A 22990-nucleotide genomic window follows, 5' to 3' on the forward strand; every position below is an offset into this window, starting at 1 on the left:
GGTGGGGAAAAGATGTGATTGTATTAGTAGTAAAGAGGAAGGGAATGTGCCTCCTTGGAAGCAAGAAAAATATTTTTTCTCCATGGCAGGGCAGGGAAAGGGATGCTCTGTTCTTATGACCACACTTACTGTTTCTTCTCCCAACACGGAGACAAGTGTTCCTTTCTCTCCTCAGCACTTCAGCAACATCCATCAGTTCATGAGGACAGACTGGGTCTTGCTGTACTCTGCAGAGTCCTCCAGAAGATGGAAACTTTGTTAGTACAGAGGGAAAACGGTGTCCTCTGCAGTCAGGTAAATGCTACTACATTGCTTACACTTGAGCTATACTGTTAAGTCATTAAAATAAACAAACAAAAAGTGTAAGATTTAAAAATGCCCCTTTATTTGTTCAGTTTCCTGAAAGGTACTAAGCTTTGTCTGGTACTCTGTAACTCCAGAAGCTGGGTAAGAGCTAGTAAATAACATGGAATTTGTTACAGATGCTGTTGTAGTATGATCTGCCTGAATGTGGCACAGTAATTTGAACTATTGATGTCAGAAGCCAGGCAGGAACACAGATCTCCAGATGTTCCTGATTGTTTCTGTTGCTTCAGTGGGTCAGCAATGGGACTTTTTCCAGCTGCACTTCTTACGGGCTTGTGTTAGTAACAGAATAGCAGACTACTGTGTGGAAGTGGTACCTTTAAATTCTTGTGCGCTACCTGATGCTTGCCACTACACTACGGCTCCCACCTTGCCATGGCCAGAACACATTAAAACTCTACTCTAAGAAGGGAGAGATCATTTTGTGTTTATATCATATTCCAGCAGTCTGCCCAGCATGTACTGGACTGTGCTGAAAGGTACTGGAGTCTCTCTCTGAGGCAGAATTTCCCTGTATCTGCTAATACACAAAGGAAGGAGAGACACAAAGAATGTTAGTTGACTTTTATTTTAGTCTGAACTAAAATATTCTTTAAAATTCACAAAACCGTGGATGGAATAGTTTTTCATAGTCATAATGTGACTTGCTGTACCACAACAGGAAGGGTCAGTACTAGCCCAGACAACTGGAGAAAAGTTTTGCACCTTTATGAATTGTGGGGTGGGGAAAGAGGTTAACAGTTCCTATGCTTCACATCCAGTCAGAAGGAGTATAACTAAATGCATGGCCTGCATTTAGACACTGCAGCATGGCTTTATTAGGCTCTTAGCCTATAGGGCTTGTTTCCAGCGTTTACTAAGTGCTTCTTCACAAATGCTACAGTCCTGACTGTAGCAACAGGACCAAATCCCTTAGTATCAGGATACTATGCTCTGGTTGGCACTAACAGAGAAATTAAGTAAGAAAGAGAGGGGCTGCAGTAGAGCTGGCATAGCTCTGTGAGCTCACTTACGCTCAGTGGACAGTACTGGAGAGATGAGGACGGTTCTGATTTCTAAGGTCTGTTGGACAGTAAGTCACCACTGGTTTGACCAGAGCTGTGACACAGACTGGCTTTCAGTCTGAGAGGAAGAGAGAAGAGAAACACAAATCATAAAGTCATGGAGAGAAACCTCAGGTCTGCTGTGAATGACATTAGGAATCCAGACCCATATTGAGCTTGAATACTATCACATTCAGCTGCTTAGCAGAAGTAAGGCCTAGCCCAGCAGCTCAAGGGGTTTAAGAAAACATGGTCTTTTAAACATTTTAAAAAGTGTACATGTTCATTTTTGTCTAGTATTTGAAATGTTACACAACAGAGTGTGATACAATGCCACTTACACTCAGGTGTAAGTGGGAGATGCTTTGTTACTGGAACTTGAGTAGAACCTGTGCCTTAAAGTTTGGGCAGAGAGGCCAGCTTCCCCTTCAAGTTTTCAGCAAGCTTGTCCATGAACTCAAAGGTGTTCAGGTAGTCAGAGCGTGTGACGCTGGGGGGGGAAACAAGACAAGACAGACATTAGTTGTAAAGTCACTCAAATGTTCAAAGCAGGGGAAGACTGTTCAAAGAACTCTAAGTCTTGCCTCTAAAACCAAAAGAGTTATCTCCTACTCATCAGGCTGATGGTTTTTGCCAAAAGGCTCCAGAGAAGAGGTAGCCAGGTGGTATTTTGCAGTGAAGTAGGTCTCCATCTTAATAAATGGACAGGGCAGGATCTGGCCAATGTAGCCAGCCTGTCATAAGAGAAATCTTTGCAGTTTCTTCTTTATTTTTTTCCCCATGCATTTGGTACGATAGCAGGGACAGAGCAACCTAGACTAAGCTACATGGGGCTGGGAGTGTCTCATGTTCTGTTTGTACAGCACTGGGTACAGATGAGCCCTGTTCTGTGACCAGACTCCAGCAATTCTTCACCATACCAAAATAACTTTCCAGCAAACGCTGTTCAGAAACGCCAAGTAAAACAGCCTCCTCCAAGCACAGTCGATTACTTCATACACTTACTTAGGTAGGCCTTTGATACAGGCAGCAAGGTCCTTTGTCATGAAGCCAGATTCGATGGTCTCAATGCAGACTTCTTCCAGGGCAACTGCAAAGTTCTTGAGGCTAGTGTTGTTGTCCAGCTTAGCTCTGTGAGCTAGTCCTCTTGTCCATGCAAAGATGGAAGCTGAGAGAGAACACTAGATTACTCTATCCTTCTAGAACTCCCTGGACATTGTTCTAAACTGTCATGTGGAACAGTAATTATTTTTTAATATTAATAAAACTGAAAACAGAAAAAAGATAGAAAATCTGGTATGGAAAAGAGAACACTTGTCTTCATCTAAGCATCTTTTGCATTCTGTGCAGCTCTAAAGAAAAGCAAACCCCAGAAACAACTCACTGCCTCCAGCAATCTCTTTGTGCGTGCCATTTTATCTTATGTTGTTCCTGTCCAAGTCAGAAAGAATGACCAGTGGTAGGACTCTGTGGTTACACAGAAAGTCGTACTTACGATAGAAGGGTACAGTCTTCTTCCTGGTATTAAATTACACTCTGGTCCCTGTGCAATAGTAGAGGATTCTTTCCCTCACATCCCATTCTAGGTGCACTTACACTTTAAGTATGTACATGGTTTGGAGGGTGGCTAGGTCTTTTGGAACATCAGGAAGGAGAGTAAAATAAAAAACAGGCAACCTAAACCTTAAGGCCATTGTGGCTATAAACCCGTTGTTTGCTGAAGAGCCAGAGCATGTCTCAAAGGCTAGGTTAGGTCTAGCTTATTGTTCACACTCACTCCATTCCAGCCTGTTTTTGCTCCAGGCTGCAGCTGTCTCCATGGAAGAAAAATGCATTACGAACTACCAGTTTCACCACTCAGTGGTGCAACTCTCTGCAGAAAGGATGCAGTTGTTCTTACTCCAAACCTGTTCTTTCATATGTAGAGATCACTGAAGGGCAGTGAAAAGCGGCTCACCAATGGGGTTAGTGGAGGTTTCTTGGCCTTTCTGGTGCATGCGGTAGTGCCGAGTAACTGTGCCGTGAGCAGCTTCTGCTTCAACAGTCTTGCCGTCAGGGCAGATCAGCACACTGGTCATCATCCCCAGAGAGCCATAGCCTACAGAATACACAGTTTTAAAAGTTCAGTGTCTACTTTGGACAGCCCCCTTAAGTTCCCCTTAATCCCCCCCTCCTACAATCCCCCTACATCCTCCCAGCCTTCATGTGAGTATTCCTGAACAGGAGTGCTGCTGCAACTAACTGGCTAGTCCTGACATGTCAAAATAACAGCTCATCTGAACAGGAAGTGCTGCTGAACCATGAGATATAGATATGCAGACATTCTGCACCATTTCACAAAAATTAGTATTCTCACCTAACTTGCCGGACAGATTTTTTCTGAAAAGGTGCAGTATGAGAACAAAGAATCCTAAATAAGCAGTGTTGGGCTGCCAATCACTATCTTCCCCACAGGGTGATAGGAAACAAACCGACTTCATATCAAGAGCATCTGCTCTAGTGAAAGGAACCATGAGCTGGCAAAACTGGACATTTGCATCACTTCTAACCATGTAGGTTTCAGGGATCTGTGTCTTTGAAAGCTTCTTTGTTCAGTAGTCCAACACACATCCTTGTTCTGTGGGAGGCAGTTTACTGGCATTACTTTAGAAAGAGCATATTACATAAAGCCACACATCTTGCCCTGTGCATTTCTGCATCCATATTTGTTTTGGCACCAGGCAGCTTGGTTATATAGGATTTTGATCAAGCACTACAAATCTGTAAAGTTAAACATATCAATCTCTGTCTTTATACCTGACAGGTCACTTTAGGTCCTGAAGGTTTTCTTACTTGTCTGTAGAGCACAAACCTATCAGTTGTTATGTTGGTAGGAACTGCCATCTGGTAAAGAAGTGCAACTACACAGTCTGCATTCAATGGATTTTCTTGTGAAAGTGAAATCAGAAATTCTTTGCCTGCCTGATATCTCCATGACTGGCCACAGGTTTGAAATGTAAGTTCTGAGACCCAACACCACCTCCTGGGCCATTATGTAAGATATGACACAAGGTCACGGGAGACTGCTACTGAGCCTACTTCAGTGTAGCATAGGAAATATCTCATACCTTGCGCAACAGAGTCAGACTGCACATCCCCATCGTAGTTCTTGCAGGCCCAGACAAAGCCGCCTTCAGATTTCAGGGCCTGAGCAACCATGTCATCAATGAGCCTATGCTCATACCAGATCTTTTTGGCTTCAAACTGGGACTTGTATTCTCTGGAAAACAAAAAACAGAACACCTTGACATATAGATAAAAACAGCGATTGCACAATTTGTACAAGTAATTATGCATAGTGAGATGCATAGAGATAAGAGTAAAAAAAAAAAACCAACTTAAAAGAAATTTGCATCCCCTTTACTTTTTTTTTCCTCACTTGCTTTGCTAGTCCACTGCAAGTCTGCTTCAGAATCACAGAGGAGCTCATAGAGAATCTGTGACTCTGTTAGGAAAGGTGAACACCATAGCCACATTTAGCAGAGCTTTAGACATCGAGTACTGTGTCCTGCAGGACAAGGGAGACTGCAACAGGGAAGGCGCATAGCCCCCTAAAAGTGCTGTGCTGAGCATCTGAAAATGCTGAATTAACTGTAGTAGTTCACAAGGCTGGAGAGGATGTTCCTGCTGCAGACTTATGCACTGCAGTAGGAAGTATACAACTATCCTAGTTACCTGTCATAGATCTCTTGGAAGATGTCTTTAAAGCGGCCATCATATCTCTTCAGGATGGTGTTCTTGGTGCTCATGTAGAGGGGCCAGCCCTTAGACAGAGCCATTTGGAAGGAACTGTGGGCAAAATCCTTGATAGACTGGTCAAGATTGTACATTCCCATGGCTACACCACCACAGCCTGATAGTAGAGGAAGAACAGATAAGAATCAACTACATTTAGTTTTGGTTAAAGATTTGCCAATCTCCCCACAGCATACTCTGGCAGGCAGGCCGGTGTTATCCCCAGGTGTCTTGATATAGTTCTTAATTTAAGGCTGGAGAGGATTCACTTTGCACTATCAGCTCAAAGCTCCAGCAGTCCTGTGACGCACGGATAGGAAGGTGGGGTTTTTTTACAGCTAGGTACATCTTAATACTGTGATCTAATACCCCTAAGATGTTTCTTCCTAATCCAACCCAAGCAGCAAAACTGTGACAGGAATGAGCATGCTTGAACTCCTACTAGCTAGATAAATAATACAGAGTATTTTTCTGTGAAAGCAGCAGGCAGCAGTTTGGAGCAGGGGCCTCAGTCAAAGCTAGAAATGGGTTTGGTCCCATCTTAAGTGCCTTGTACTTTCAGGCTTTGACCACACTGCAGAACTACCTCCAGCAGTCAGAGGCTGCTTTGCCTAGCTCAGGTAAACAGTCGCCACATGCATTCCCACATCTTTTCAGTGCATGTGTTTGGCCTACCCTGCAGCTTTGTTTCAGGTGCTCAGGCTCAATTCCAGCAAGTTGTGAGAAGAACATGCCAGTCATCTGGGTGCAAGGGAAAGTCCTGAGAAGGCTCTGAGGAACTATCAACACTGACATGACTTAGATTGTGCAATGCAGATGTTTTAACAGCCTGAATAGAAGTGCCTTAAACTTACAGCCCAGGTCACCTGGGGGGAAGCAGCATTCAGATCATGGGAGAGGCTGACTGTGGGTGAAAGTAGGGTCTAGGGCTTCATGAAAAAGCTTTGTCGCCTTCAGAGCACAGCTCTTTGTATTTCTAGGGAAAAGTAGATACCATGTACTTAATTTTAAGCACCTTGCTACCACCACCTCTCTAGTTTGGTGTACAGTACCTTCATCAGGGATCTTTGCTCTGGAAACACCCCAGATTTTATTTCTGAAAATACCCTTTCCTAATGTCCCTGTGTCCCTACCTCCAGGTGGCTGTTACTATATGGACGTACATGCAGAATGAAGAGGGGAAGCCAGAGAAGGTTTATCTGCTCACCAAGATAGCAAGGTCATTTGAGGTTGATATTGGCAGGGAATGAAATTCCTGTTGTTACCAACGAAAATACACGTTGTCCCCCTGCCTCCCTTAGTGAGTCAAGGACAGAACAGGGTCTGATCAGCTACATACACTATGTTCTCTGGAGCCATGATTTCATAGTTGCTGGGTGACAGCTATTAAGTTTTATTCAAATACTTATTTGCATATAGGTAAAAAACCCCTTGTTGCAATCATACAATCCTACTGCCTACTAAAGTTTCTTGATTCGGTGTCAAGGTTGAACACGTTAGTATAGCAACAGGACAAGCTTCCCTTATGCGTTGTGGAGATATGCTGGTACAACAGTTATCTGTGGGGAGGGGAGTTCCCCCAGAGCAACAGCAGTAATCTGCCATCTTTGCACTTTCTTGCTTTCTGCTCGCTGATGCAACGCAGAGCGGTGAATCAGACTGGCAGCTGGAACTGCCAGATGTCTCCAACACAGGCTCACCAGTCACCTATCAAATGAAAACAGATTAGGACTGGCAGTGAAGCAGGTGAACTCTGGATGAAAGGCTGTGCACCAAGAGATAGCAGAGATTTAGGCTCCTGCAAGCAAGAATGCCAGAGAAATCAAGTATTACAGAAGAGGGTCATATGGCAGTCCTGGTACCTGTTTGCCAAGCCAACTGCATACAAACCAGGATTCTGTGGTTTACAGGGATGTGTTAGGTCTTTGTAGCCAGAAACAAAACACTGCACACTCACATACATAGGTCACCATACAGCTTCAAATTCTGAACCCTTTGATCACCGATAGGCAAGAGATGGCTTGTGTGATGTTTTCCTGAATCCTGCCCCTAGAGAAACAGACTGGGTTCTAGCAACGTGTGTGTGTAATTGTTTTTAGGCAACAAACCCTAGCAAAGTCAGGACTCCTCCTCCTGAGCCTAGCAACATCTACAACCAGCACAGCAATATTGCTAGGAGGGACACCAATACTTTTGGGACTGCATCTATTAAAAGAGTTAGAGCCTACACAGTCAGGAGCATCCTTGTCAAATCTCCTTTCCACCTTGCAGAGTAAGCGTCAGTTATCATTTCTATTGGAAAAAAGACTGCTTAATAAAGAAGGGTACAAACTGCAAAGGTATACAGAGCCCAGTAAGACAAACTAAAACCAGAAAGAATGATACCCAAATTGTTCTCAAATATATCTCCCCTTAGGTCAAGCCCTGTTTAGATAGGAGGTTTCCCTCTGATCAGAGCAAAACACATAGATGCCACTACCAGAGTCATCATACAAGGAGCATGACAGGTGGCCAGTCTAGTATGATTGTGTGTTTGATATGCCTCTTTGATCCCAGGAAGATTTCAAGTAACTTTCAGTACTTCCCAGATAAATGAAGAAGGCCCAGACCTTCTCCCTGACTCTACCTCAAAGTCATATTTTACCATCAAACAGATCTGACTGATACCTCAAGGTTGAATTAAACCAAAAATATCAGTTTTAATCACAACTTAGAGGTAATACCTACTTTCAAAGTTGTGGACCAGGTACGTGACTGGTTTGCCTCCATCTTCAGGAGTGTAGGTCATCTCTACTTTTCCAGGCCCAGGTACCACAAAATCAGTTGCTCTGTACTGTTAAAAAAAAATTTGCCATGATGATTTTATCTATCAGGAGGACAGAACCATAAAAGACAACCTGTATTTGGGAGGGCAGGGTGCAGAAAAGCATAAATGGTTGTACCAAAAACCCCACTGAACAGGCTCTGTGTACTCAGCCATGTGGTCATCAGATTATTTTACTAGAGATTAGAAAGACAAGTAGTATGTATTTTTGCAGATGCACTGAAGTTTTAAAGTGCAAAGTATCCAGTGTTGTGTGGTCTGTGAGTAGAAAGGCTCCTCTCCCTGCCTCAAAAAAAAGCCATTTGTATCACAACTACTGATCTTATGAATAAGGGAGAATCATACAGCACCTTAACAAAAGCCATTATTTGTATCCATCATATGACACTTGAAAGGCCAATCTGTAGTAGGAGTTCTTTGAATTCTGTAAATGGGTATGTTTTGCTCCTTTGAGCTACACAGACTCAAAAGAACAGCCAACGTACTTCAAGTTTTTAAATGGTGTCTCATCTTCCCAACTGTCCTGAACAGTACTATTTAAGGTTAGATTGCCTTGAAATTTGTCACCCTTTTTCATGTAGTTTCTCCTCTTATTGAGCAAATCAGTTCCCTGAGCTGTTCTGAAGTTATGGAAGTGTCTTGCTCATATGCCCTTTATATGTTCTTATATTATTCCTTTCACTTTAATCTCATACTTTGGCAAGGTTTCAATCCTCCACCTTAATCCTACATTTCCTATTATTATTTTGCCCTTCTCAATTATTCAGTACTGTTAAGGATGTTGAACCCCATTCTTTTCTAGTGCCAGGGCTCTGCAATTATCTTCTTGGAAATTTATTATTTTACCTTCCCACCCCAGCTAATCTTACGACTTGCCCCCAGTTTGTGGGTTTACCCATCTATTTAAGCACTTGGCTCCTCTAGAAGACTTTTCTTTTGTCATGTTTGGCTGCTTTACAGAGTATCATTACCCATGGAGAACAGTATGGTTGGTTCTTGTCCTCTGAGCTGCCCAAAGGTCACTACAGTGAGTGCCATGCCAAGGCTTTCCATGGCCTTGCACTACCTCTGCCAGGAGAGCTCTGATAAGGGATGTTTCCCTACTTTGGTACCACAGCCTGATGTGCCCAGTATGAATACCAACTCTGCAGGAGTGCTGTGTAAGTTTAAGAAGCAGATCACAGTTAAAAAAGAAAACAAAAACACACCCATGCACAGAAGGCAACTTTGCCCACTTCTAAAAATCAGTCACTCAGATCCACTTTTGCTGTGAGCAACATTTGCCGCCAGAAAGTCCTTCTGAGAAACAAGAAGATGGGCAGTGTAAAGGATATTTTCTAAAGACATTGCTATGCAGGGAGAAGGGTTCTGCAGAGGTGAAGAAAAATAACTTAGAGGAGTTATACCCTGTGTTTAGGTACAGACCTATTTAATCCAAGCACAGACCCCTGAATGCTGTTTATACAGCTGCACTGTCTAAGGAAGAGAGGCATGAACCAGGCTCTCCCACACTTTGTCAGGTGCTATACAAAGTGCTAGCAAGTACCCACTCCCAGATGGAGTGCAAGGGATAAAGCAGCAGCACAGGGATATCCAAGTCTTCGTAGCTCTCTACCAGTCAGAACTAAGCCTGTTCAGATAAAGAGGGGTAAGCACTGAAGTGACTCACTTGATCCCCATAAGCGTGACGGCCAATGACAATGGGTTTCACCCATCCAGACACCAGCCGGGGAATGTTCTTGCAGATAATAGCCTCCCTGAAGACAGTGCCACCTAGGATGTTTCTAATTGTCCCATTGGGAGACTTCCACATCTGCTTCAACTTGAACTCCTCCACTCTTTTCTCATCAGGAGTGATGGTTGCACACTTTATGCCAACGTTGTATTTCTTTATGGCTTCAGCAGCTTCCACAGTTACTTTATCATTTGTAGCATCACGATGCTCAATGCCCAAGTCATAGCTGTAACAAACACATAAAGACAGTCAGATATGCCCAGGACATTTGTTCCTGTGCAACAGGAAAGAAACCAGACCCTGTATGTGCCTGTGAGTGTAGTTCCAGTACTCTGCCATAACTGAAGGTATCCTTCTTCCAGTGCAAACGCTGCTGGAGTGGAAGAAAACACAGGCTCATACACTGATATTTCTGCTGCTGGTAGGAGGTTGGAGAAAGGACAGCTTCAGTTTATGGCTGAGGCTCTCTGCCAGGATGGGACATAGCCAGTATCTCCTCTGCCTTCCCTTCTGAGCTTCCTGGCAATGGAAGCTTTCAGTCTGGGATTCTAATGGTATGGAGCAGCACAATCCCCAGATGAATATTGGCCTTTACTTAAAACCTCTTGTGTTGAGGGTTCTGGCTTCCTTCTTATACTGAGCATATGAAGCTACACTAGGCTTCAAATCAAAAACTGCTTTGACAATGGACCCACAATCCTGCTCTCGCAGCAAAACTGCCAATATTCCCCTCAAACAGTCAGAAAGGAAGCACATTTCCCACACTCACTGTTTTAATAACTTTTGGAGAACAGCGGGTGGCCAGCGTGGGACAGCCCTGAAGCATAGCCAGCTGTACATGAATCTAGCCATTGTGCTGCCTCAGCCAGGGGTCCGCTTTCCCTCCTCCCACCCCTCTTTGAAAAGGGATGTTCTCCAGACTGTGTGCATGTATTATGCTGCTGGGTTCCTGTTTGCTTGGTTCTTAACACCAGCAAGCAAAAAGCCTGATGTAGGTGGCATACAAATGACTCTAGGAGCAGGGGAAGAGGTCAGACTAGTGGGTTTAATAATGGCAGATACCATTGAAGGCCTTGATCCACATGGTTAGGAGCAATGCAGCTGGATACTTCTCCAATAATTATAACTCAGTGGCTAGAAAGGGAAGAGATTATTTGTTCTGCTTGACCGATGCTGTAGATAGCATGTCCCTTTTGCCATGCCAGCTGCTAGTATTTGTTTTTTCCAGAACCGAGTGTAAGAGCACAGCCTAGGCTCAGGGAATAATTGCAACAGTTAGCTCACACTGCCAGCAACAGAGCTCAAGTTTACAGACATCAGGGCAGAGTCTGTGCCCTACAAACACCCTTTTGCCCTCTGGGCAGATCTTCAAACAGAGATGGAAAGAAGCCATAAACCTGCTCAGAGTCCACAGATGCTAGGCTTCAAGTCAGGGAGTGGCTGAAACACCCCATGTTTCTAATTGTTTAGGCTGCAGGAAGCCATGCAAACTGCCCATGTGCTGGAAAGCCAAGACATTGAAGATAAAAACACAGACTGTGTCTGTGAGAGGCCCTCTTAGAGGCACAGTACAGAAAAAAAAAACCCTAACTCTCATAATTAAGCATTCACTGCTTACTGCTGTGAGGAACCCCAGAGGGGCTACCAACAGAATTTGACAAAATACCTTCACCATGAGCCCATGTTTTGCAGAGTACTTAGTGAGGTTGGCCCTTAGGTAAGTTAACCAGGGGAGTCTGCTGGGAACTTTACCAGTATAAAAAGGGCTAGTTAGCCTCTCTGCACTAGTGCAGGAGGAGCTATAAGGGTCTCAGTGCTAAGTGAAACATGATCAATGCCTAATGACACATGTAAATTGCAGTACAAAGTGGCTGTGTGTCATAAAGAGCCATTACCTGTGCAAATCCAGATCTACATAAGGAAAAATCAGCTTTTCTTTAATCAGTTCCCAGATAACCCGCGTCATTTCATCTCCTTGCATCTCCACAACGGAGCCTCCATGGATTTTTTTAGACATCTTGAGCTGCAACAGACATAAAAACCCAACCTAAGTTAAAAACTGCCAATACACATCACCAATACATGTAAAACTGCAGGATACAACACAACTAGGAGAGAGGTACTAATGTAGCATACAGGGTCTCTCCTAAAAATCTTGAAAATAACCAGAATTTACCCCTAGTTTCATGCTAACTGGTATTTTTCTTAAAGCCCCAGCTCCTAGGGAGATCTATCCAAGGATAAAAGTAAAGGTTAATATCTGAGATTTAAGGCTGTGTGTTCTAAGGGCATAAGCTTTAATTATGGTTATACAAAGGAATTTGAAAGCATGACCACACTCTTCCCCAAACTCCACAGAAATAGATGAGCACTGTTTATTTTTAGATTTCATGAGTTCTAGTCCAGTTGCCTGTTTCTCCCTCTTTTTCTGAAAAACAGGGGTTAATGGGCATTATTTTAATGTCAGCTCATACTGCTGGCACTATTAAGATTAATACATTGTCAGCTTCTTTATTAGCTTCCTTCCCCAGGAAGGACGGAAACAGATACAGAAATCCAAGGGCCACATCAAGAGTACTTTCTCCCGGCAAGCTTTATTTCTGCTGTTAAAATAAATACTGGACAGATTTGTTTTCTGTATGGAACATAGGTTTCCCAAGATACTTGTTTACAAAGCCTCAAAAAATAAACATGAACTCTGCCCTTCTATTTGCACTTCGTTACTTAACAAAAAACAACCCCACAAGCCACTGAACTACTCTTCTAACACAGTGCCCTGCTTTCTAACAGCCACAGTTTCCCGGTTCTTAGCTCCAATTATGCAAGAGCTATGACTTGGCAAGTTCCTCCTCCTAAGACAGACCCATTCTTGTATGGAGCTGTTAGAATACTACAGTCAGATACCAAGCCCTCATGCCTGAGTTTGCAGTCTCACAGACACAGAGGTCCATGACTGTACAGAGAGTCTGTTCATCTAGATGGAGTTATTCAGAGGTGTGAGGTTTGCCACTCAAGGGCCCCAGGTTACAAGCACGTGTGGAGACCGCTCTCTGGTTCAATATTTTTTTTTTTTTTAATTAAACTAACTTGCGCTGTATTTCCAAAATCCAGTCCATTAAACATTTTTAGTCTGGGAAAAGAATCAGCTTTCTAAGCTATGTTCTAGCTACTCCATCAAGCTTTTCCAGACTTTTTAAAGAGCAAAAATAATTAAAAAAAGAAAAATAAGGTTGTGAGCTACAAAGACTCTATTTACTATGAGCACCTAAACTTGAAAAATTAAGTAGTCCAAAGCACTCCTATCCCAAAGAAAGATAGCATCTTGGCTTATGAGACCTCTCTAGTCCTCATGGAACACTTTCACTTCACATGACCACACTCTGTCTAAACTCAGTTTATTCATGCAAGTATTTTGGGCCCAATTTTCAATTGTGAGTATCTAAATAAGGACTGTATCACACTCCCGTGGTCTAGGCACAGGAGTACTACTCAGGAGACTTCAGTTTTGCTTTTGGCACTTATACAATCTGAGAAACAGTCTGATTCATTTAAGCCAAAATGTACACAGACACCTACCCACCATCACTTGTTTTGTGGTTGGGTCCCTACTTAAATAAGACAAATGAGACTATGTCAGTCATAGCAATAGGTTTTGCAAAGCTGGCTGCAGACCTATACGGTGCTGTGGTCACAAGGGGAACACAAAGGTATGTGAGACGCACCTCCACTGAGCTACCTCTCCACTGATATGTGGAAACAGTAGCTTCTTAAGCAACTCTGACAGCACCCTACATGTTTATCTGACCATGGCCCCAGCACTCTTCCCCTCCTCAAACACTGATGTCCCCAGGTTCTCTACGTACAGGGCCAGTACTGCAGTAGCATTCCTCTTCTGTGCGCCAGAGTCAACACGCCAAGAGGTTCCTCTAGAGAGCATGCACTCCCTAGAGTTCAACTCTTTCTGTTACTCTTCCCCTTTGATTTTATACTCTCCAGAACTGCCAAAAGTCAGCAAGGTCTTTCTCCTACAGCAACCCTTCTTCAAATGCATCTAACCCAGGCATTTAGCCAAGGCAGCTTCGAAGAAATTTTGTGAATTTCCAAATACTCCTTGGTGCTTGGGAAGGACTCAGGGCCTACAGTCAATAATTAACTATTGCAACAAATCCTTAATTCAGGTTTACAAAAGATCTCTTTGGATCAGGCATTGCTCCCAGGGAGAGCAGTGCAGATCGTTGTCACTAACCGAGATCTTGCCTGCACTTGTTTTTCGGCTGCACTGCCCGCCATCCACGCACGCAGCCTGCCCCGACAACGCCGTGCAGGCCGGCTCTTCTGGCACAGGTAGAATTTGCGAACCAGGCCGCGGGCTGCAGCCGGTGCCACAACTGAGGCCGAAACCCAGGCACCGGCACCACCTGGGCAGGGCGCTGCCGGGCCCGGCCCGCAGGGCGGCCAGCGGGGGCGCTGCCCCCGGCCGAGGAGGGCGGCCCCGGGCTGGGCGAGGGGCCCTAAGCGCCACCGGCATTAGGTGACGCTACCGACTCTTAAGGTAGATCTGGACTGCAAGGCGAGAAAGCCCGGTCCCAGGCCGGGGAGACCGAGTCCGCGGTGCAATCGCCCCCTCAGCACCCAGGGCGTCTTCAGCGATACCTGCGGCGGGAGAGGGTGCCGGGCGGGCAGCCTGCCGCGGAGCTCCCGCCCCCAACCGCCAGAAAAAAAAAAGTCCTTAACACACAAAACCACCCTCTCGGGGCCCCTCTGCAGGGCAGGGGACGCCGCGCCCAGGAGGGGAAGGACAAAGGGCGCGGCTCCTCACGCTGCCGTGCGGTGCGGCACAGTGCGGTGCGGCCCCATCCCGCCCCGCCGCGGAGCCCCGGGGCGCCGAGCCCCGTTACCTGCAGGCGGTGCTGGTCCGGCTCTCACGGCGATGCGGGGCCCGGCCGTGCGCGGGGCCTTTTATGGGGCCGCGCCCCCGCCACCGCCCGGTCCCGCCGCCGCGGCGCCCCCTGCCGGCCCCCGCCGGCCCCTCCTCCCGGCGGCGGGGCGGGGCGGGAGCGGGGGCGGGCTCGGGGAGCGGCTGCTCGGCCGTGGCCCGCGGGCCCCAGGGCCCGCTAGCGCCGTGGCTCTCCGGCCGGTCCGTGGCGGTGCCCGCCCCGCCGGGTTTTGCGCGCCGATGCCTCCTTGTAAGGAGGCCGCGGCAGCACGTAACGCGCCGCGGCCGTTCCGCCGGGCCGAGCAGCCCTCAGCGCGGTGGCCTGCCCGCCGAGCCGGGCCTTTTCCGCGCTCCCCCGAGACAGCCGCAGTAAGTGGCCTGCGTCGCCACATGGAAGCCGGTGGCGCTGGCGGGCACGAAGGCCCGGGCGCCGAGGGGGCTCGAGTGTGCCCGGGCTGCTGGAGCGGGCCCCAGGGAGAGCGCGGGCGGCCGGCTTGCCCCTAGCGCCGGGTCCCGGCGGAACCGCCCCGCAGCCCAGCCCGGGGGAAACGCGTACGCACGGGTGGGCACGGACACGCTGGCTGGCGCGGAGGCAGCCATGCCGGCACTACGGCCCCCGAGTAGCGGGGCTCCCCGCCCTGAGGGGCAGGAGAGGGCGCCCCCGGCCGCGGGGGAAGCGGGGAGGAACCGCAGGGGCCACACCCGCCTCCCCGGGCTCCCTCCGCTGCCAGGCTGGCGGCGGCTGCCGCTGTGGCAGCCTGCAACTGCCCCGCCCGGGCGGAGCCCCCTCGGCGCGGGGCCGGCGCCGGGCCGCGGGCGGTGCGCGGGGGCGGGGCGGGGCGGAGGCCCCAGCGTCCGCTGCCGGCGGGTGGATGGGCGCGGAGCCTCGATTGGCGATGCCTCGCTGAGGAGCGCTGCCATCGGCCGGCGATTGGGCAGGGCTGGGGGCAGCGCGGCGGGTTGCTAGGGGCGGGGCGGGGGAGCGGGCCGGCGCGGGAGCGGGGCGGGGGGCGTGAAAAGAGGCGGTGCCGCCTTGGGTCTGCGCCCCGGCACCGGCACCCGCACTCGCGGGGAGCAGGTGAGGACAGGCCGTCCGGTTCCGGGTGATTCTGCCTGGGCTTCGCGTGGGCCCGCGGTAGTGGCTCCCCGGGGTGCGCCAGCCCTGTCTGTAGGGCCCGGCCCGGTCCCTTTTAGCGGCTGACGGCGGCGCTCCTAGGCGGGCCCGGGGGTCGCTGCGCGGTCCCTGCCTGCGAGCAGGTTTCCTCTGCTTCCGTCGCGTCCCGTCGCGGGTGATCTTCCGGGTCCGCCATCCAGGCGGGTGCGTGTGTGTGGCGGGGGACGGCGGGGGTGTTCCCTTCACGGAGGGGAAAGCAACGCAGTCAGCGCGGCTCCGGCTCCGTGTGTGTCATGCGGTTATGTTCAAATACGGCTGTTCAGCTTTTACACCCGGGGTGCGTTACCCAGGTGCCTGGGAGCAACATCCAAGTAAGGAGGAGCGCCCGGACCCCTCTGGTCGTGGTCCGTTTTGCGGGGCGCAGGCGGTCGCCGCGGCGCGCTGGGTGTAACCGCCGGCCGCGTGCGCAGCGTCACACTTGCGCTCCGTGTTTTACCCGCGGTGAGCTGGTGAGTGCTGAAGACGTTGCAGCCTGAAGTGGCTTTAGATAGATCCCCCGTGGCTGTTTGGTAAGGATTCTGAGGAAGATGTAGTCTGGTTCAGTATCTGTGGACTGATATGTGGGCCTTGCTTTCTGATTTCCCATAATATACACCTAAGTGACTATTTCCCTGTTTCTTAGGGGGGGAAGTGTTTCCCTTTCAGTGGGAAAACTAAAGCACTTTAAGAAAGGGTGATACACCCCATAGCTAATGTGTTGTGCAGCACAGAAAATCCAGGTGTTTCTGGAGCTAATGCCAAGTGCAGTGCTTTTCTTTCCAATCAGTTTTAATTAGGCTAGTGCTGCTGTCACAGAAGCAATTACTATGTGTTTTTTTCCCTTGAAGCTAAAGTTTATTTTTCCAGAATCACATATATGATGTATGCAGGTTCAGAGACTTCCTTGTTTTTTTTGTCTTGCCAGGCTATAACCAGTTGCTGAGAGATGAACATAGTTTTCCTACATAACTTCTGGTTGACTTCATAACGGTATTTTTATTGTGGTAGTGTGTGTGGGAGCACAGCCCTGTCGTACATTCAACATTTAAAAAGCAAGTTATCAGTTGCCTTAAGTATTGGAGAAACAATTCCAAATTTACCTGAACATATGCTCTTGAAGGCATTTTCCATGAACTCTGGTCTTGAAGCATGTTTAAACCATCTGTTGTTTGAATAATATTGCTGAAATGCACAACAGCAAAAAATACCATGACTTACAGGGGAGAGGGATGCGGAAGCATTCCAGACTAAGACTCAACCTTGCATAAAGAGCCTGACCAGAGTTTCTCTTGAAACTTTGAACGATGTCTCTCTGCTTTCTTAAGGATATGTGAATATGAGGAGGAACTCTGAGCTAAAGGTGCTTACTATGCAGAGCAACAAGCAAAAGTCCACTGCGAAGTCATATGATTGACTTGCAGATAGCATCTTTTGTGCATTCGTTGTAGGAGTGGTCAAGCCTCACCACAGGAGCTGCACGCAGCTTGTTAGCACTTCCAGTGTCACTTGTCAACCATGTGGCTTTTCTCTGGCCTATGTATATTTTTAGTGTGGCTTCTTAGAATTTGGAAGAAAATGTTCTAGTCAGCAAAATATGCCTGTAGGTTCTAGGGAGCAGTTGTGGAAACTGGTATTACATGAAGGAGCATGTATCAGCTGCTAAGCAGGAAGTAGGCTCATACAGGGTTTTGATCCTTGGCACAGGTAAAAGTCAGACGTCACTCGTAGGTTCCATCAGCTCCCCATGTTCCTGCTCTGTCAAATGTTTCATTAAGTCTTGCTTAAACAAAGATGAAGGTAGTAAGCGCCTTAGCTTAGCAGGCTAGAAGTGCAGGCTTAGTGAGGCGAAGTGGAAGAAATCACATGTGTATTGAGGTTAAAGAATATGGGCTGTGGGAAAGTATGACTCTTGGGCGTATGAAGGCTTTGGTACACAGCAAGTAGGCTTAACAAGTATGACTTCCCCTAATATAGAATGTGGGGGTTTCTTTGTTTGTTTGTTTTTCCTTAATGTAGCTACTCTTGAAAACAAGGAAGTTTGGAAGTGTTGGATATGAGAACAAATAAACCACAGTTTGGGTTGCTTCCCTGGTAACTTGTACAAGGCCCTGTATTGTAGAGCAGAGGGGAAGGAAGCAGCGTGCCACCAAACTTAATTTTTCAGTCCTGCTTTTGTTTGCGGTTCATTCTGTTTTTCATTCTGAAGTTAACCTGGCCAAACAATGAGTATGTCTTGCGCTTGCTCAGGCGTGCCTGTCTTCAGTTTTCTTGTTACAAGGGCTGCAGAAGTCATAGTATTGACAGCTCTTCTCTTGAGCTGAAGTTAAAACTTCTTCGTGATACGCATGCAGAGTCTCCATTTAAGTTCCCATAAAACAGCAACTGGAGTCAGACAGTATAGTGGCTGTTTACTTACTTTGATTGCTCTGGCTGTTTAACTAGGAGCTCTGAATTGCTCTCTGCAGAGATGCTGATCTCTTGCCAATGACTAGGCAGGGGACATGGGCTTCTAACTCTGGCACTCTTGACCTGGGCTAATAGCAGATGTCTGTGGTCGGTGGGGTGAGTGTCCCCTCTCTAGCATCTAATGAGACACCTCCTCTTCAGTTGACTGAAGATGTTCCGTTTTACCACCCTGTGTATAATGCATGTTGCTGAACTCTTTCCAGGGCACGTGAAATGGCCGCAGATGACAAACGGTCTCCGACACTGGACTCTACCAGTGATCTACCTCATTCTCCTAGTAGTCCATCTCATCTCACTCACTTCAAACCCCTGACTCCTGACCAGGATGAGCCTCCTTTTAAATCAGCCTACAGCTCTTTTGTAAATCTCTTCCGTTTCAGCAAAGGTAAGTGCTTGGGGGAATGTGTGTCTGTGGATTGTGCATGCTGCTTGGTTTATTGATGCCCTCTGCTGCCACATAAACTTGTAAAAACACCTCTGAATATAAGAGCAGAATGTCAGACAACTGGCCAAATGGATGGTGAGTCAGTTCTTTTGTGAGGGATGTTGCATCCTGCTTTTGGGTGAGTTTTTTAGTAGAGCTTTGCTGTGGGACAAGATAGCCAGCATCTTGCAGCTAGAAATCTGTGGCTGCCCATGAAGGTCAGAGACAAGCCAGTTAGCAGATAGTGTTTTATAGCTTCTTAGCTGCACATCTGGATTTCCTTTGCCCGTATGAAATTTTTGGGGCTAAAAGCAGGACTAACCCTCTGCCAGCCTATATGAGCAAAATGTGTGTCCCTCCTTCCAATGCAAGCTCTTAATCCAGACTTCTTCCACTCCTCACCTTCCTGTGCATCTTGTACCTTCAGTTGTGGCAGCCGAGCTGCAACAAAGCAGTGTATTTACAGGAAGTCCACCTTAATTTGCATGGCTTAGGTGTTCCCCATCAAGAGGTCTGAAGTGTTGTGAAAGTTTTGTATATTAAAAAGTACTACTTGATTTTTGGCCTTTGTGCTATATGTATCATGAAACACTTATATTATCAGTAGGCAAGCTCTTAAAGAACTATGTGAGTTTTTGTTTCAAAGAAATATACTGCAAAGAGTGGTGAATGAATGCACCTTGGTTTTGTGCAAAAGCTGTCTGTCTCTTTGTTGGAGATGGCAAACTGGTCAGCTGCTGTTGTTTAGTCTGTTCATTATCCAGCTCTGCTAAGCACACTTCTGCAATGTTTGGGCTAGGGAAAAAGGGCCAAGATAGCTTTTTGCATAAGCAAACTGATCTGTTCAGACTCTTCTTATGCAGAATGAAAAATAATTACTTGGTATGGCTGCTAATAGTTTGCATAGTAGAATATCACCTGTCATTATTAATTTCTTGAAAGTAACGTAAGATGTGGTCAACATTGGCTTCACTTGTTTGTCTCTGACAAATGTAGCTAGAGTCAGCAAACTATTGTGTTGAGAGAATGGGAAAACAACCTTGAAACAGCACATGAAACGGGCATGTTACTGGAATCAATGAGAACCTGTCTATACTTGATCCTCTGATGGAAAAGCGTGGTTTATTAAAGGCTGCGGTAACTTTAATATGACCTCAGTACTGGCTTCTAACATAACTGAAAAACTCCTTTCAGGGCAGAAGCTGATAATGAAGCGTAGCTATTCCATATAGCAAGAATAATTCATGCTTGCAGGTTTGGTTTTTTAGACACTTTTCACATTAGGGATATTTCTGAAATAGCTTCCTTGACAGAGAAGCTCTACATAATGGCCTGTTTCCATGTTTTGTATGGTACTTTTCAGACTAAAAATTCATGTGTTTTATTATGTGTAATCATGATCCAAATGAGCTATTTGTGAGAGTTTTTTACCCTTAGTTTTGCATGCACTACTGGTTTTCTTTATCATGTCTGAACAGCTGGTTTCTTGCTTTTTGTCAACTCCAGATGATGGCAGGCTTTCATCCCCGGCAGAGAGAGCAGAGGCAGGACAGAGTGATCCACAAGCACTGAGTGGTGGCTGGTCCAGTCCTCAGCATCCCACCAGGGCTCAGTCTCTGAGGTCACCGATTCCTTACAAAAAACAGCTGACTGGTGAGCTGCAAAGAAGGTCATCTGCAACCCTGGGTAATTTCAGCTCTTTGTGCTACAAGGGAATGTTGTACTAGCCAGTCTGGGATGCTTCAGACTGAGGTGGAAGGAGGTGAACAAAGGTTCGTTGACTGTCTAGATGGATAGCAGGATTTGGTATCAGGCTACGCTGCTTCTGTTAGTGAGGTCACACTTCAACATCAGAAGCATGTTTCCTCCACCCTTCTTAGTGTTCCAGCAAGACACTGTTGTTGGGGCTCTGCTGTTTCAATCACAAAACAATCTGGAACAAAAGAGGCTGCTAAAACACATCCAACGTCTTAAAGTCACTTGAAGCTTGATCTGAAAATTTCTGCTTTGTCTTGAGAGACTTCAGTTTCTTAACAGCCAGATGCAAACTGTAACTTTAGAGCTCAGTCTGAATGGGGTTGATGTTTGCGTCTTCAAGGGAGTTAAAAATGCAGGTTGTGGCTTGTAGCTGTTTAGAGGAGAATTGAATAGGAACTTGTGTCTAAACCTTTTTTATTCCTAAGCCTGGAACTATTGCCAGATGCCATACTGAATCTCTTTTAGCTGGAATGGGAATTGAATGTGATTTCAAAGGTGCCAGCTGCGTAGTGGCTTTATGAAAATCTGGAAGAGCTAGTAAGTAGATTGCAGAGGTCCCTCTTGAGTTCTACCTGGTTACTGTTGGCTGTTTGTGATAGCCTTGAGCAAACTGCTAAGCTGGGTAAAAATCCTGTGCAAGACAGTATTTCCAAGAGTACGGTACCTAGTGCAAACAAATGGGATCTTAAACAGTGTTAATGTGTATGGGATTTTTAGAAAGATATCTAGTCTTGGTAACCAGGCAAAAGTCCAGTACAGATAGCTAGCATTTTAATCTAAGTCATTTGCATCCTGTCTTAGTTGAACACATTCATCATTTTGCTCCTTGCCCTCTAGTACTGTTTGTGTTATTCAGTTGTACCTGTTGCAACAAACCAATTAAGGTTTGTTTGGTGTGGTGTGGTTTTTTGGGTTTTTTTTTTGTTTTTTTTTTTTTTTTTTAAAGCTTTTTTCTCAAATGCCCCAAGTACAGCAGCATGCTCTTGGCTGATTTGCCAATTTACTTTACTTCATTCTTAGTTACCTCTTGTAAATTGCTTGGAAATTATCTGGGGATTACAGGTTAGAAACCTTTAGGTGAAGTAGGTTGTTCGGTACTCAGAAGGTAGAAATAATCTTGCTGTTTGACGTCCACTGGGAGCAGACAGCCAGGGAAATGAGACTTGGTCTAAGGTGTGTGGGAGAAACCATTGCTGCATTATTCCAACTCCTTTTCAGGACCTCCATTCGTGTCCCTGGGTTTGGATGAAAGTACGCTTAGAAAAATGTGATGATGAACCAGCCTGGAAAGAAGTAAAGTTAGACCAAGCAGGAATTGCTGGCTTTTTGAAGAGATTTTTGTGATATTGGGTGCTAAGTGGCCTGACTCACTGTTGAGTATCTTCCCCCAAATAACCTTGGTATTGTAACAAACATGAACTCTGTGTAATCCAAATGAAAGTGTACTGGATTGGTGAAGAGGTTTCAGGGGAGTTTTTCAGGTCATCTCACTGTATTTGAAGAGGGGAAAAATACTTGCATCTTCCCTCTGCAAAAATCAGGCATTGCTTTTTTGAAGCAAACTTCAGAAAATTAATTTTCAGGCCTTCTTTTGTCTTAAAAGGTGCTGAATAATTAGGTCTTTGAGGATTTCTGAACATTGAGCAGAGAAGAATTTTACTTCTGCCATTGCAGCTGATGCTAGGCTGCATAAAAAAATCTTACAAATTATTCTCATATCTAAAGAATGAAAAGTATGAAAAGGAGTGATGTGATTTACATAAACACCTAGATTGGTACGTCACTTCACCCACTCAGTTCAGTGACAGTTAGGTGTCTAATCTAGTTGAGTTTTCTTGCAACCTCATATCTGTAGGCCTGTAAATGTCTCTCTAGGCTTGGTCATTACTCTCACACTTCATAACATTGGCAAGTGTAGGCAGGAAGACGCGTTTAAGTTCTTCAACAAAGGTCTCTCTAGCCTACTTGAGTTTAAATAACATGCCAAGCTTAAGCAAACTGAAAGGAGTAAATAAATAAAAGGCTGCTGATGCCTCTAAACAGTGATGGAATGAAATAGCTCCTGAAGATGCTGACTCCCATCCGTCATCTGTCCATTAGCTTGCACTGTCTGCACAGCAGATATTCTCATTGCTGAGGGACCATGCTGGCTGACAACTGTAAACGCAGAACAAGATGGAGGGATGGTGGCTTTTGAAGGAAACTGTCTAGCATCAGATATGTAGGATTTCAGTTGTGTGCTTCCCTTCAGGACTGCTTACGTGAAAATGTTATAATAGCACCTTATTGGTGCTTTTGTGAAAATAGGAGAAGCTGCTGAATGCGTGGCTTATGTCAGAGATGCTTTGTGGGTTGTACAGCTGGAGAACCAGTGCTGACGCTCTGCATTGACTTCTGTGGCCTCCCTCTTGGGTGATCTGTTGCATCCTCATGTGCTGGAGTAGGGTGCTGGGGAGCTGGTGTCAATTCTGCAGAGACAGTGGACCCAGCTGGTTGTACTGGACTGCATGT

At 46.3% G+C, this 22990-nt stretch overlaps 3 protein-coding genes across 15 annotated transcripts in view; 1 reads left to right on the top strand and 2 right to left on the bottom strand.

Annotated features, from left to right (window-relative positions):
• The window catches only part of CUNH2orf80 (chromosome unknown C2orf80 homolog), a 36655-nt gene extending 36400 nt beyond the window's left edge, over nucleotides 1–255 (bottom strand). Inside the window, exon 1 of the mRNA XM_009462376.2 lies at nucleotides 130–255. The gene's annotated coding sequence lies outside the window, so the exon portion shown is untranslated. The remainder of the gene's footprint in view (nucleotides 1–129) is intronic.
• Nucleotides 256–915: 660 nt separating this feature from the next.
• Nucleotides 916–14779, bottom strand: IDH1 (isocitrate dehydrogenase (NADP(+)) 1). The gene is made up of 9 exons (XM_087734055.1): nucleotides 14641–14779; nucleotides 11638–11765; nucleotides 9677–9968; nucleotides 7911–8016; nucleotides 5124–5301; nucleotides 4517–4668; nucleotides 3367–3507; nucleotides 2415–2577; nucleotides 916–1899 (listed from the first exon to the last, which is right to left on the bottom strand). The coding sequence occupies exons 2-9, from the start codon at nucleotides 11757–11759 to the stop codon at nucleotides 1806–1808; spliced, it is 1248 nt and encodes a 415-aa protein (XP_087590181.1). The 5' UTR covers nucleotides 11760–11765; nucleotides 14641–14779; the 3' UTR covers nucleotides 916–1805.
• Nucleotides 14691–22990, top strand: part of PIKFYVE (phosphoinositide kinase, FYVE-type zinc finger containing) — a 70594-nt gene continuing 62294 nt past the window's right edge. For 3 of the 13 annotated variants that reach the window (XM_087734038.1, XM_087734043.1, XM_087734040.1), the window contains exons 1-3: nucleotides 14692–15047; nucleotides 18501–18682; nucleotides 20228–20407. In XM_087734038.1, the coding sequence (XP_087590164.1) occupies nucleotides 14704–15047; nucleotides 18501–18682; nucleotides 20228–20407 (706 nt within the window). In that variant the 5' untranslated portion in view covers nucleotides 14692–14703. Of the gene's footprint in view, nucleotides 15048–15633; nucleotides 15757–16287; nucleotides 16362–17804; nucleotides 18394–18500; nucleotides 18683–20227; nucleotides 20494–22990 lie in introns of those variants that run through there. The other 10 variants (XM_087734039.1, XM_087734044.1, XR_015699153.1 and 7 more) reach the window with 9 other exon arrangements.

This window comes from Nipponia nippon, unplaced genomic scaffold, assembly GCF_047370975.1.
Source record: "Nipponia nippon isolate SJK-2023a ecotype South Korea unplaced genomic scaffold, ASM4737097v1 scaffold_5, whole genome shotgun sequence".
Lineage (NCBI taxonomy): Eukaryota > Metazoa > Chordata > Aves > Pelecaniformes > Threskiornithidae > Nipponia > Nipponia nippon.

Coding starts and splice junctions, on each gene's coding strand:
- IDH1 (XM_087734055.1), bottom strand. CDS start 11,759: ATGTCTAAAAAAATCCATGGAGGCTCCGTTGTGGAGATGCAAGGAGAT. Junction 8,017..9,676: donor GTCACGCTTATGGGGATCAA/GTGAGTCACTTC, acceptor TTTTTTTAACAG/TACAGAGCAACTGATTTTGT. Junction 3,508..4,516: donor GTCTGACTCTGTTGCGCAAG/GTATGAGATATT, acceptor TGTATTCTGTAG/GCTATGGCTCTCTGGGGATG.